This window comes from Canis aureus, chromosome 27 (assembly GCF_053574225.1).
Source record: "Canis aureus isolate CA01 chromosome 27, VMU_Caureus_v.1.0, whole genome shotgun sequence".
Taxonomy (NCBI): domain Eukaryota; kingdom Metazoa; phylum Chordata; class Mammalia; order Carnivora; family Canidae; genus Canis; species Canis aureus.
In genome coordinates this window covers 19,391,311-19,406,381 of record NC_135637.1, presented here as the reverse complement: position 1 = coordinate 19,406,381, position 15,071 = coordinate 19,391,311, and the positions used below count along the sequence as shown (strand labels likewise).

Here is a 15,071-nt window from a genome sequence, read left to right as displayed (position 1 = left end):
CAGAAGCAGAACTATGAGGTCAGAGAGCATATGTTCACATTTAAATTTTTGATAGAGATGGCCAGATGACTCTTGTAGGAAAAGATTGTAGCATATTTATTGCACACCTCTTGTAGTCTGCTGGGTGCTGAGAGACATGCAAAAAGGATGCCGGAGGGTTTGTTGCCCTCTAGCAATTTCTATCTACATTGTGTACCTAATCCTAGGGAATGTCTGGGATGTGGACTTGGGTTGGTGGGCAGGTGAGTGGGTGGATTTAATTCCAACTTTTCAAGCTTGCCTTGCAAACATTGTGCATGGTGTCTGGGACTAGTCTTTCATTATATTGATTCTCTTGGGTATTGGATGTAATTTCCTTAGGGCAGGGACCTCATCCTACGTGACTTACAATATGTCTCACACATCTTATTTGCTTTGTGGAGACATTGTAATTATAACACGTCAGGCAGTATTTGAGACTCTAATTGAGACATTCCCTTTTTTGGGGTGTATGAAGAATTAATAACTTTGGCATTCTATACAGGTCATGGAGTATCAGCCTGGAGGGGACTTGCTGTCACTTTTGAATAGATATGAGGACCAATTAGATGAAAATATGATTCAGTTTTACCTAGCCGAACTGATTTTGGCTGTTCACAGCATTCATCAGATGGGATATGTACATCGGTAAGTAAGACTCTGATAGTATACTAAGAATTTGTCTGTATCATCTAAGAATTCCCCCAATAGAGTGACTAGATGAAGAATTTTAGCATCAAAATGATGCTCCATCCAAATTTTAACTAGTCTTAACTGCAACTGGCTGAAAGTCTGTTTTCCAAAGTGGCAGACATTTCAGCTTACTCATTCAACAGTGAAATAGATCTAGAATTACAATGTTCTCAAGTTTGCTAATAAGACCTGTTAATGTAGCTGATGAGACTGAGAACTCTTGCATGGGTTCTTTGAGTTATATGGTAGAAAAACCGAATTCAATTTTCAGAAGGAACTGGCATACCACATAGGAGCAAAAGACCATGGAGTTGTACTTCTGCCCTCACCCATTGGTAATTTACAAAGGTGTTCTAGCAAGTTCTCAGTTGAAAAGTATCTCTTTAACATCCTCACTCATGTGATGTTTTATATACATTGGAGGATGTTGTGGGAATGGAACTATGGTTCCACTAGCTACATGACCTTGGGGAAGTCCCCTTGTTGCTTTTGATAGTTTTCCTGTTGTAAAATGTGTGTCTCTAGGAGAGATAATCCATCTAAATAGTTTATTTATTTATTTTTAAATAGTTTATATTTGTTCCCTTCCTCTTCTTGCCTCCTTCTCTATCCCTTTCTCCTCCCCTTTCCTTTTCCTTCTTCCCCTTCTTTTTCTTACTTAAATTTGTTTTGCAGAATGTTTGCTTATTGTTTATATCCATGAATAGGGAGGGTTATTTGGTAGAATCTATTTACTTATTTAGAAAGGTTTTATTTATTTCTTTATTTGAGAGAGAGAGAGCATGAGCAGGGGTGGGGGGAAGAGGGAAATGGATCTCTATCCCAGGACCCTGGGATCATGACCTGAGCCGAAGGCAGACCCTTAACTGCCTGAGCCACCCAGGCACTCCTGTATAGCAGAATTTAGACACTGAGTTTCTTGGCTGAATCAGTATCCAAGGTTAGCAGTTGCTTGCTGATTGGCATGAAGAAGACAACACTAATTTGTGGCCCTGATTTTCTTAGAGACATCAAGCCTGAGAACATTCTCATTGACCGAACAGGACACATCAAGCTTGTGGATTTTGGATCAGCGGCTAAAATGAACTCAAATAAGATGGTAACAAAATGGAATAAAATAACTTAGTAGAGATTATGCTACAAGGTGTTCTGTGGTCCTCATAAGTTTGGAAAATAAGGGCTAGCTTTGAGTGACATTTTGGAATCTTCAACTGTCAGTGTATGACATGGTTTTTCTGAGGGTGGAAGTGGGGATGGAGACATAGAGCTGTTTCCCAGACTTGCTTGACTGTGGCATCCTATCTGTTAACACTGTACAAAACATTTTTAGGAGCATCCTTATAATTTGGTTAAAACATAAAGGGAAAATGCTTATTTTGTTTTTTTTTTTTTTTTAATTTTTATTTATTTATGATGGTCACACAGAGAGAGAGAGAGAGAGAGAGAGGCAGAGACATAGGCAGAGGGAGAGCAGGCTCCATGCACCGGGAGCCCGACGTGGGATTCGATCCCGGGTCTCCAGGATCGCGCCCTGGGCCAAAGGCAGGCGCTAAACCGCTGTGCCACCCAGGGATCCCTTATTTTGTTTTTCTTTTCATTTTCCTTGCTTATTATAGATTATCTTCTATAATCTTATTTATCTCACATCTCTGTTTTCTATTCAGCAAAATTGAAACAAATCACTGGCATATTTGAACCAAATATCCTTAAGCATTAAGAACCAACTGCTCAGAATGTCATTTCGAAGTCCTGGACCTTTGGTAAAAATTAAGCTGTATTCCACATGCTAAATAGGAAGGCAACAGGGTATCTGCTGAGATTAAGAGCAAGAATACTTGAAAAAGATGACAAAGTAAAAATATGTATGTAGATTTAAAAATCCTAATAAAATTGGTATATATTAAAATGGAATTTTCATGTCAACTATGCGGGAAAAAAAAAAAAGATCTAAGAGAAAATCAAGTTAGATTTTAAGACTTCTTTTATAACAGAACCATTTGGTGACCTGGGCAAAGTTTTAGGAACTTGGCCTTTTATTCATTCTCAGTAAAATACTGATTCTAGTTAAAATGCACAAATTAAGAGGTTACAAAGGTTACTCTTGAAAATGCCCTCCTTCTCAACTTCTGAGAGTTAAGTCCTTATAAAGGGAAATGTGTAAAATTGCCTTTTTTTCCCTCAAGTTCCTTGGAGGAAAGGTGGATGTTAGGTTGATATTAGGAAAAGGTTTGGGGTTATGTTAACTCCTTGTACTCTAGAGTTAACTAGACTGAGGCCCGTAGACCTGAGGCTCACTTTACTTGGTGTTCAGATCCTTGGAAAAAGTCTGTCTATGCATTGTTTTCCCCCCCACTCCAAATTATGTTCTTATAATTGATTCCACTTGATCATTACAATGAGAATTAGATTATAAGATCAGAGCATTTCATGTTTTAAAAATTATAGGCAATTCAGAAATAGTCATGAAAAACCTAGTTGTCGAATTTAGTGGAATAAAGCACAGGAAAAAGTTAAGTTCTGCAAAGTTTTATCATTTAGTATTCAAAAACTTGTACTTTGCATGAATGACTTTAATAACCTCATGCATCTAGAAATAAACTGAAGCATAGATACATTGTCTGATAATTGAAGTGTAAGTACATAGCTCTGGATACCATCTACATTGACATTTTGCTCTGGATAATTCTTTTTTTTTTTTTTTTTAGATTTACTTACTTACTTACTTACTTACTTACTTACTTATTTATTTATTTATTTATTTATTTATTTATTTATTTATTTATTTATTTATGAGAGACAGAGAGGCAGAGACACAGGAGGAAGGAGAAGCAGGCTCCATGCCAGGAGCTCGACGTGGGACTTGATCCCGGGACCCCAGGATAATTCTTTATTGTGGGGGACTATCCTGTGTATTATAGGATATTTAGCTATATTCTTGGCCTTTCTCTACTAGATGCCAATAACACCCTCCCCTCCAGTTGTGAAAACCAAAAATGTCTCCAGGCTTTGCTAAGTATTCCATGGGGGACAAAATCACCCCTGGTTGAGAACCATTGCATGTCAGTTGAGGAACGTTAGAAAGCTTGTTAATGAGAGCCAGGACTATATATTTGCAACAGGAAAACCTCCTTGGAAAACTAGATTATGATCCAAAGTCATTGCTTGAGAAACAAATGGAAATAAAGAGTAAGGCCCTATCTCTGCATCTGGAATCACTCTTTTTGAGTCCTGACTTAGGGAGACTGGACTTTCATTTCAAATTTCTGCTTTTCAGTGCTTTAGACTAATCCTTTCAGTTTTTCTAATTGGAACAACCTTCACTTCAGGCACAGAGCCTCCGGAGTCACCCAGGTTTATTTGCAGCTTAGCACTCATCCCCTGATTATTCTGGTGAAGGAGATAGGGCATTGAGTTCTGCATACTTGAGAGTACTGCATCTCCTCTTTTCTCGGATAAAGAATTGCCCCTCCAGAACTTTGTGTTTTTAGGGCCAGAATGTGATAAGCACATAAGTAGGAAGGAATTTTTAGTATTGTTTTAAGTGAAAAGGCCCTTTAATTATAGAAGATTAGTAATCTACAATCTGGATGAAGTCAAATATGGATATAGAATCATACTTTTTATTTGTATTTTTGATCAATGGAAGTGGGTTAAACATATTTAAGATTTTATTTATTAAGATTTTAATTAAGATCTATTTATAAAGATTTTATTTATTTGAGAGAGAGTGCACAAAAGGAGGAGGGGAGAGGGAGGTAGGAGGGGGAAAGAATCTTAAGCAGACTGCACTGAGCATGGAGCTTATTTAGCCCGTTGACAGGGCTTAGTCTCATGACTCTGAGATCATGATGTGAGTTGAAACCAAGAGTTGGATGCTCAACCCACTGAGCCACCAAGGCATCCCAACATGTGTTTCTTTTAAACAGAATGTTTTATAGGCCTAAAGGAGGTTCTGAATATTTTTTGTACTCAAAATATATACAATATAATCTACATTTACTGAAATTCACGTATGTGACTCACTCAAAATCAGTCCTTTCCCCTACCACTCTTAAATATTATTTGTGAATGTTAGATATTTGTGACACTTGGATCTGTTGGTTTTTACATCTTCCATTGTCATTATGTTAAGCTTCTTAGCATGTTGCTTTGAAGTATTCTTACTAATAAAGGGGACCATACTGCTTAGAGGTTTGGGTGTTGAGCTGAGATATACCATTTACCTGCTGCTATGTGCTGTCTGCCCTTAGGGTACCCACTTTATCTTATTAGAATCTCAGAGTGGCAACTACGGAACTCTTTCAACCTTTCTCTTTTTTTTTCTTTCAACCCTTCTCATTCAGCTCCCACACAAATACTTGTAAGGAGATTATAAATAAAGAGCAGTATAGTGTATTAAGTGTTAATCAGCCTCATTGAGCAGTTGAAAATCCATGGGCGATAGCCTTTAGTGAGATTTATGTAGGAGTGAAAAGATTTTATCCTTTTTCCCCAAGAGGAACAACATAGTGATACCATTCCTGGTCCCCAACCCCTCATCTCACCCCCGCTTCTGCAGGTGGATGTTTCTGTCCTGTGTAGCCACATGGGGAAAGTTAGGTTGAAATAGTTTTATGTTTAAGCATTTAATGGAAAGAAGACTGGGAGGCCGCAGACAGTGGTTTTCTTCTCTCTGCTTGTAAAGAAATCTAAGTTAATCCTTTATTGTTTCTTTTCTTAACCTCTCTATCTCCTGAAATATGACTAGATAAATGTGTATAATCGCATACCTGTTGTGGGGCAGGAATTAGGGAGTTATCTGACTTTTCTTGGATAAATCTCATCATGAGTTTGAAAATGAGGCATTGATGGCTTAACACCCCTTGCTGGGTCATGCTGATAAACTCGACCCAGTCAAGTTCCTTTTGACTGTTTGCTCATGAACAAGTGACCAAGCCCTGTGTGCTGCAAACAAGGAGAACTGAATATTCTCAGTCCAGTGTGATGATAAAACCCAACAAGTGCAAACGATGCATATTTAAGGATTGCGTAGTAATAGTTCTGCAAGGTAATTAAAAAGGATAAGCATTTAATGATGACATTAGTTTTTCTTCTCTTGTTTTCATATTTAAAAAATATTTTTATTTCTCATTGTCAGTATTGAGGATTTTTACCAAATCCCTGTAGTTTAATCCTAATCCTGTTCTGAGCTCATTAACATTTACACACATATAAAAAGAAGTCTTAGGATAGGCTCCCCAGCATCAAGGTTTTCCCTTGACTTAAGCTGCTTTCAGCTCCTCAAGCTTAAGGTGCCCTGTCTTAGAACAGATATTGTCTCCTTTCTCCCCTCTTTTGTCCATCAGCAATGGCTTGTGGCTTTCTTGGGTAGTGTGACCATCTAGCTTTTCCCAGTAGGTACTTGCAATGAAAATAATTCTCCTCCTCCCCCTCCTCCTCCTCCTCCTCCTCCTCCTCCTCCTCCTCCTTCTTCTTCTTCAATAAAGATTTTTCTTTTTAAAAACTAATCTCTACACCCAGTGTGGGGCTTGAACTCACAACTCCAAGATTAAGAATTGCATACTCCATTGACTGAGTTGGCCAGTTGCCCCTCAGTGGAGATTCTGTTGCCCAAAGCAATGGATGACTAGTGTCAAGAACACCAGTATCACACTGCTATCTGGAATTAGGGTTTGGAAAAACGCCTAGTGGGCTTGAAAGAAGGGGTGAAAAGAGAAGCAGTAGGGAGAATGGGTCTGTTTCCTATAACTGTGGGTCTTTGGGGCAGAGGGATAGACAAGATTAAAGTTACAGTCTGGAAGAGCTTGAGTCTCCGTCTCTAGGGAAGGGATATAAAACCCAGCCTTAGAAATGTGTGGCCATCCCTATAAAATCTCTAAGGTCGCTCAGGGGGCACTCAACATTCTTTAATGGGGAGAAGGTTCTTTAGTGCCCATGTAACTGCTCATGCAAGAGAAGCCTTTTTAAAGGCAGGGTTATTGGGCAGCCGTAGGATTATTGGTCAATACAGTATATGACTAACATCAGGCCCTGTCTGTTTTGATAGAGAAGTCAGAGAGGTGATCCTTAGCCTTCAAATTTCATGAGTCATTAAGACTTCAAAACAATTTTCAAGGCTGAAAAGGTTGCTGGCTTCCTCTGTTGTCTAGGAAGGGATGGGGTTGGGGTGGGGGCAGAAAACCTTTCATCAGCATCATTTCAGAAACAAAGGGCTTATAAACACAAACAGAAAGACCGGGATGCCTGGGTGGCTCAGTGGTTGAACATCTGCCTTTGGCTCAGGTTGTGATCCCGGGGTCCTGGGTTGAGTCCTGCATCTGGCTCCTTGCAGAGAGCCTGCTTCTCCCTCTGCCTATGTCCTTGTCTCTCTCTGTGTGTCTCTCATGAATAAATAAATAAATAAATCTAACCCCCGCCCCCCCCGACAGAAGGACAAATTCTCAGAAAAAAAGGACAGTTCTTTTTTCTCTTTTATTTTTTTAGGACAGTTCTTTAAATGGGATATATTTAGCTTAGAAAAAGACCTAGTACACTGCCCTAACCTTTCTCTGCCAAGGTCAGGTGCCTGAGTGTCCTTGGGTTGGAGGGCTCTGGATTTCTGAACAGTGGGGAGGGAACCACAGGAATAGGAGTTGGGGGTGAGGAAAATGAGCTCATTCACCTTGGACCTCTGGTGGAAATTTATCATGTTTTTCCCTGTGGGTGGCTCAAAGTAGGAATGGTGATTCCAGATATTTAAACTTGAGATACAAGGAGTTTGCCATATTGTTTTGCCCCAGTTATAGCTGCCAGGTTTTCAGTAATGGGTAGATTGATCTTATAGATTCATCTTTAGGATTTATTAATCATTTTGCTGTTTTCATAAGTAAGAGAAGCTTTGTGGAATGTATATCAGGAAAGACCTCTTCTGTTCTAGTTATATATCCAACTGTTATTTGTGCAACCAAAGGGCATGTATCATCAACTCTTGCCCTTTTGCCTTTGGATTATATTATGTGCTTTTTTTTTTTTTTTTTAATTAGTAAATCGTTTGCATTTTCTGACAGCATGCCACTTGACAGAAGGCTTAAGTACCTGGGAGAATAGTAATCAGTAGCAAATCAGCTTGTGTCTGAAATGTGGTTGTTGGCAATCTATTTGAGAATAATTGAAAGTTTGCCATGTTCATTTTATTTATGGATTTCCAGGTGAGCGCCAAACTCCCGATTGGGACTCCAGATTACATGGCCCCTGAAGTGTTGACCGTGATGAATGGGGACGGGAAAGGCATCTATAGTCTAGACTGTGATTGGTGGTCAGTGGGAGTGATTGCATATGAAATGGTTTATGGAAGGTCCCCATTCACAGAGGGAACTTCGGCCAGAACCTTCAGTAACATCATGAATTTCCAGGTAAAGAGCTATTAGGAGATTTTGAAGTAATATCAAGAACTGTCATTTAAAAATGTATGAGTGAACATTTGTAATGTAAATCAGCAGTGCCAGATAATAACAATAGCAAATACCTATAAAGCACTTTGGGCTAAAAGCTGCTCTAAACGCTTTAGTAATTGTATTTTATTGACTCTCAGCTGCCAGTCATTGTAAGCCTATGCCATTATTTTAGGTACTATTAAAAAAGAACTGTTGCCAATTAATCTATCATTTCATTGATTATAAAATGCATTTTGATTTTAGTGCTGTTAAGGTAATAACTGGGTCTTAGACTTGAAATATAGTTCATTAACTTGGCTAATCCTCAAACAATGTAAGAGGTAGATATTCTTTTCATTTCACAGATGAGGAAACCAAGGCCAAAATGGTTAAGTAACTAACTTACCTAGAGTGACAGGCAGTCTTCCTTTAATATTATGCTGTGTTCTTTCTCAGTACTCTTAGCTGTTGAATATGTTAGTAAAATCATATGGGTATAGGGATTAGAATTATAGGAATATATATGAAGTGGAATTAAAACTCTTTTCTAATAATTGTACGTTCCAGTATACTAAGCCCATTTCTTAAGGATATGATTAAATATGTATGTTTTAGGCAAAAGGGAAACTTCATAGGTTTTTCTAACTCAATCTCATCTTTCTGGAATACTTAATACATATTTTCGTGTGTATAATACATATTTTATATGCTTAATACATACATATAATATTACTTGTTATTCTCAAGTCTCCTCTGGGGTTAAAGTTTTCCTTTGCATGATTCTTGGGGCCAATTTATCTCCTTCATTTCAGTCTGCTATTCAGTAATGAGTGAGTTGCACTAGGCATGGTTAGTAAACTGGGTTTGCAGTGATGAGCAAGGAAAAGGCTCTCTGCCTTCTTTCCCTGTTATCACACAGAAATCACAGTGCTCTGTGTTTGTGCAGAGTAGATTGCAGAGGGAGCATGGTGGGGGCAGTGATAGGGTGGAAGAGGGGTGCGGGCTGGGGAGGGCGTTCTAGGCAGAGAGAACAGCATGATTTGTTCAGGCAGCTTTAAATAGCTCATCATTGTTGGACAGCAAAGAGCGAGATGGGGAGTGTAGCTACAAGAGACAGAGAGGAGCGGGGTCAAATCATGAAGGATATTGAACCCTTGCAAAGGAACGAGGCCTATTGATGTGAACAGGCCATTTATTTTGAGAACATGCCTTTGGTCCAAAGTTAAGAGGGCACAAAACTTCCTTCTTTTAAACAAACAAAAAAAAAAGGGGGGGGGGAACTTGCATATATGAGAAATACTTTTTTAACTTTGGAACATGAGAAGTGGAATCTGCTAAGAGGGTGCTTATTCTATTTTATTGTATTTTATTTTTTGGAATAGCGGTTTTTGAAGTTTCCAGATGACCCCAAAGTTAGTGGTGAATTACTTGATCTGATTCAGAGTTTGCTGTGTGGCCAGAAAGAGAGACTGAAGTTTGAAGGCCTGTGCTGCCACCCTTTCTTCTCTAAAATTGACTGGAATAACATTCGTAACTGTAAGTAGAGCCACAGTCCTTCACTTCCGGTGTTGGAATTGAGTGTAAACACTTAGGAATGATCTGCAATTGTTCTGTCCCACAGAAGGTGGTATAAATTATAGAAATAAGGGCCTTAATTATCTACAGGGGATAGAAAAGGCTAATGATGGAGCTGTCGGTAAGTGATAATTCTTTTCCAAAATTGTTTGCACAGACCGGGGTTATTTATCAAACTCTCTGCTTACATGGCCTTCAGAACATCATCCCTCAGTGAGTTAAAAGGGCAGACTGATGGAGTTTAAGTGTTGTCACTCGCTTTGACAGTTTCTTCTCAGAGGAAAAATAAGCGTAGGTATATCCTTCACAGGTTAGGAAAAAAGACTCAAAAATGAGGCATAGTGTGAGGTTGCTCTGCGAATGGCCAAGCCTGCAGCAGAACCATAAATGTCTCTCTGTGTTCATTTGTTTTCCTCGAGAATATTTGTCTTTGCTCACAGGCTTATAAAATCTATAATGTAGACGCACAGTGGAGTCATTCATATACGTGTCTCTTTGGGGTTATTTAGTGCAAACGAAATTCATTAAAAACAGAGACCTGATTTATTATCAACAAAACCCAAATGCTTTTTTTGTTTGTTTGTTTTACAAATTGGTAATTTGTTGTTAAACCTTTTTTATTTTTGGATGTGTTGTTGATTGAATGTGATTAGCACAGTAGAACCAGTAGGAAAGCAGTTGGTCTGTGTTTTATCTTTGGTGATGAGGGGACGTGGGGAGTGGAATCCATTTCTAAGGTGTCAAAACTAGGCTTCTAGTTGGAGGCATGTTGTCATAATGTATGAGTTGGGTTAAGATCCAGTGTTGTCCAGTTAAAAGTAATTTTGATGGTTTCTCTAATGTGCGCAAATATTTAAATAGACTACATTTTTATAAATCTTAGCAATTCTTTTTCTTTCTGGATGTTACTTAATTTTTCTAATCTTTAGGCATCAGCCCCCAAATTTCCAAGGTTCAGGGCTTTTAATCAACAGTATATTTTCAAGCCTGTCTTCTTTTTCTGCCTTTAGAAAGATTTGATACAGTTTCCAATAGATACAATTCATATACTCAGTCTTTTCTTGCCTTGCCTTTGTATTTCTATAGTCTTCTTAAATGAGCAGTTAATGTTTCTATGCATGAACTTACCGATTATGTCTTAAAAACCTGTCTCAAAAAACAAAAAACAAAAAACCTGTCTCCATTCAAGTGAGCCAGTGAGTGGTGATGAATTACCCCAGTAACTTTGAGTTTTGGTACACCTTGATGTTGTTTTTGATATTGTGTCCGAATTCCCAGGTTTTGTCCTAGTCTTTTTCTTCCAGGCTGTTTTATAGGCTCTAGGCTTATTGGGTTTAACAAGTGTAACTCCTGTTCTGTAAATTACACAGTGCCTGTAGAGGATACATGTCAGTGTGGATTGTGGCTCATGCTGTCTATCACAAGGCCCATCTTTTAGGGGTGCCAGAGTGGCGCTGTTGATTAAGCATCTAACTCTTGGTTTTGGCTCAGGTCTGATCTCAGGGTCATGAGATTGAGCCCTACGTTGGGCTCTGTGCTCCGTGCAGAGTCTGCTTGGGTTTTTCTCCCCCCTCACGGGGTCTCTCCCCCTGCTATCTCTCTCTAAAATAAAATACATAAAATCTTTAAACAAACAAAACAAGGCCCATATTTTAGAAGGTCCCGGTTTTCTTCGGGGTGAGATGACATTGTAATGGGTCACTGCAGTCTTGGTCATCTTCACACTTGCTGCTTTCATACTTACCCTGCCTCCTGTGGCTATCTACTTAGAATTTTCCATGTCCTAATACATACCCACTTTTTTTTTCTTCTTATTTTTTTAAAGGTTTTATTTTTAAGCAATCTCTATACCCAACATGGGGCTTGAACACACAACCCTGAGACCAAGAGCCAGGAGCTAGCTGCACACTCCACTAACTGAGCCAGAGAGATGCCCAATTTTTCCTTATTTTTTAACACATGTGCATGTGTCACCCTCCACTCCCACCCCCACCCCCACCATTTTGTATCATGGAATTCTCGTCCATCTGCATCCTGATTTTTTTTTTGAGGTTATTTTTTTAAGTAAAAATTGTATATATTTAAGGTGTACAACATGATGATTTGATGTACATATACATGGTGAAGTGATTACTGTAGTCAAGCTAATGATCATATCCATCTTCTCACAGTTACCATTTTTTCCTTTTCTGTGTTGAGAGCACCTGTAATCTACTCTCTTAGCAAATTGCCTGTGTTCAATATAGTGTTATTAACCATAGTCATCATGCTGCGTATTGGATCTACTTATTTATCCTCTATAACTCCAACTTCACACCCTTTGACCACTATTTCTCCATTTCCCCTGCCTCCCTGTCTGGTAGCCATCCTATTCTCTGCTTCCATGCTTTTAACTCTCAGATTTCACAGAAAAGTGAGCTCATGTAGTTTTTTCTCTCTCTGTGCCTATATTATTTCCCTTAGCATAATGTCCTCCAGGTTCATCCATGTTGCTGCAAATGGCAGGATTTCCATCTTTTATTGTTTTTGTTTTTGTTTTGTTTTGTTTTGTTTTAAGGCTGAAAGATATTACCTTGTGTGGTTTATATACCACAACTTTATCCAGTCATCCATTGATTGGCACTTAGATTGTTTCTGTATCTTGATTGTGAATAATGCTGCTATAAACATGAGAGCACAGATATCTCTTTGAGGTGCTGATTTAATTTTTTTGGGGTATACAACCAGAAGAGGGATTATTGGGTCATGTGGTAGTTCTATTTTTAGTTTTTGAGCAACCTTTATACTGTTTTGCATAGTGGTTGTAACAACATTCCTACCAACACCATACAAGGATTTCCTTTACTCCACGTTCTTGCCAACACTTGTCTTTTTTTTTTTTTTCCCTCCAAATAGGCTCCATGCTGGGTGTGGAGCCCAGTGTGGGGCCCAAACCCATGACCCTGAGATTAAGACCGGAGTGAAATCAAGAGTCAGATACTCAACCAGCTGAGCCACTCAGGTGCCCCTCTTTTGTCTTTTGGATACTAGTCATCCTAACAGGTGTAGTGCTATCTTATTGTGGTTTTGATTTGCATTTCCCTGATGATAAGCGATGTTCAGCACCTTTTCATATACCTGTTGGCTGTCTGTATGTCTTCTTTAGAAAAATATCTTTTCATGTACTTTGCCTTAAGTCTTGATTCTCAAAAATCTCAATGATTTTTATGGACTTCTAACTCTCAGTATAGTGGCTCTGAAGTGTTGTGAAATATGTTTGCCTTAAAACATTTCTCTTAATTTTAATAAACCTTTTACTTTGGAATAGATTTATAGAGAAGTTGCAAAGATGGCACAGAGAGTTCCCAATACCCTTCTCCCAGTTTCCCCTACTGTTATAACATCTTACATAACTATGCCACATTTGTCAAAACTGAGATTAATATTTGCACATTACTATTAATTAAACTTGAGACTTTATTCTGATTTCACCAGTTTCTTCCTTTATATCTCTCTTCTGTTCCAGGATCAGTCCAGGGTGTGCCATATTGCAATGAGAGTGTTTGTGGTGGATGGGACTACACCAGGGTGGGTTGGCTCTTCATGTCCACTGAGGACTGGTAGCAACTTTTCCTGAAGGTTCTGTGGCATCCCTGGCTATGCAGAGAGCCGTGGTATTTATTGTTTCTCCTAGCAGATTTCCCTGTTTTTCACCAACCTCCATTCCCTGCATATTTGCAATCAACTCAGGGTTGTGTGATTTAAACATTGCTGGACTCCATGCTATTTGAGTTACTTCCTAACTACATAACTCTAACAGAAATTATGCCTTTGTCCAGTCTCCTATTTTTCATAAATAAGCATTGAGTGATTTTGATCAACCAAAACACTTGAAGCCATTGGATTTCTTGAGTTTATGGTTGCTACTTAAATGCCTTATGGTTCCAGCATATTAAATATTTCTACCCTCCACCTCCAAGATTGTTCCTTGATGAAAGCAACATTAGCCTCTCTGCTGCCTCACCCCTAATTCTTCTTTTTCTTGTTGTAACCAAAGAAAGGAAGTACTGCTTAACACAGCAGGTAAGAATCTTCTAAAACTCATTATCTCCAGAGGTGGCCCTGGCAGGATATATAAATGCAGTTTAAGAGGGGTCTGGGCAAATTTATGAATGATAGAATTGGGAGTGGCTGCTGAGGGGGGAACTAGGACATGCCTTGGTTTTGATTCCAAAGTCAGATGAAACATCTGTGTCCTCCTGGGTCCAGCCTCTTTGGGTTGCTCTGGGCAACGCTATGCGAACCAGGAACCTGACCCAGTTCTAGAATGCTGATTCTCCCAGCAAGTCAAAAGCTTTGTGATGAGTTATTGCCCCATGAAGGTCACCAGACACCCATTACCCTGATATTCCATTCCCAGCTTCACATGATCAGATGTCAGTGTGCGTTTTTCAGCTGCTTATTATTATCATTATTTCAAGGCTGCTTTCCAGGTTCTAGTAGGAGGCTTCTTAAGGATATTGGCTGCCCTGGGCTCTGCAGTCCCAATGATGTTTCCTATATTGGGCAAGAGTCTGGGTGTACCCAGCCTGATTTTTGTGCTGCTGGAGAGCTGAGGCCAATTGGAACACCTCTTTCATTTGTGCCTTTGTGGTTATACCTCCATTTCCTGGTATTACGTACCTGTTCCTGTCAATGGGGAAGTTTTGCTGCCTGGTGTGCTTTTCTAGTCCCATCTGTTAAAATATCTACCCAGAACAGGCATAGTGATGTCACAGGAACCAGCATGCTAGTCCCTTTCATCCAAAACCATCATGTCCTGGGCCTCAATCTCAGGACCCTAAGATCATGACCTGAGCTGAAATCAAGAGTCAGACACTTAACCAACTGAGTCACCCCCATGCCCTCACATAGGCTTGATTTTTTTTTTTTTAAGATTTTATTTATTTATTTATTTATTTATTTATTTATTTATTTATTTATTTATTTATTTTTTTAAGATTTTATTTATTTAGTCATGAAAGACACACAAAGAGAGGGAGAGACATAGGCAGAGGGAGAAGAAGACTCCCTGCTGGGAACATGATACAGGACTTGATCCCAGGACCCTGGGATCACACCCTGAGCCAAAGGCAGACACTCAACCACTGAGCCACCCAGGCATCTCTCATAGGCTTGATTTTAAACAAAATATGGACTATGACCTGGTGACTCCTTCTGCACATACACCATCCTGTTCTTTCCTCCGATCTGTTACCCTCCCCAGCCTCAGACCTAGCCATGAGAAAGAACAATGTTGCATTGAAGACTCACTTCCAAAATTGGGGTTTATGTCATCTTGGGATGAATGACAGGATTTGATTTATATTTTCTGTTTATTAGAACAGTGTTTCT

The 15,071-nt window shown here is 39.1% G+C and overlaps 1 protein-coding gene across 12 annotated transcripts in view; it reads left to right on the top strand.

The window, feature by feature from the left end:
- The window catches only part of CIT (citron rho-interacting serine/threonine kinase), a 165,861-nt gene that overhangs the window by 34,183 nt on the left and 116,607 nt on the right, over window positions 1–15,071 (top strand). For 11 of the 12 annotated variants that reach the window (XM_077875863.1, XM_077875869.1, XM_077875866.1 and 8 more), the window contains 4 exons: window positions 524–666; window positions 1,717–1,810; window positions 7,899–8,102; window positions 9,506–9,659. In XM_077875863.1, coding sequence (XP_077731989.1) covers window positions 524–666; window positions 1,717–1,810; window positions 7,899–8,102; window positions 9,506–9,659 — 595 coding nt within the window. The remainder of the gene's footprint in view (window positions 1–523; window positions 667–1,716; window positions 1,811–7,898; window positions 8,103–9,505; window positions 9,660–15,071) is intronic. The other variant, XM_077875868.1, reaches the window with a different exon arrangement.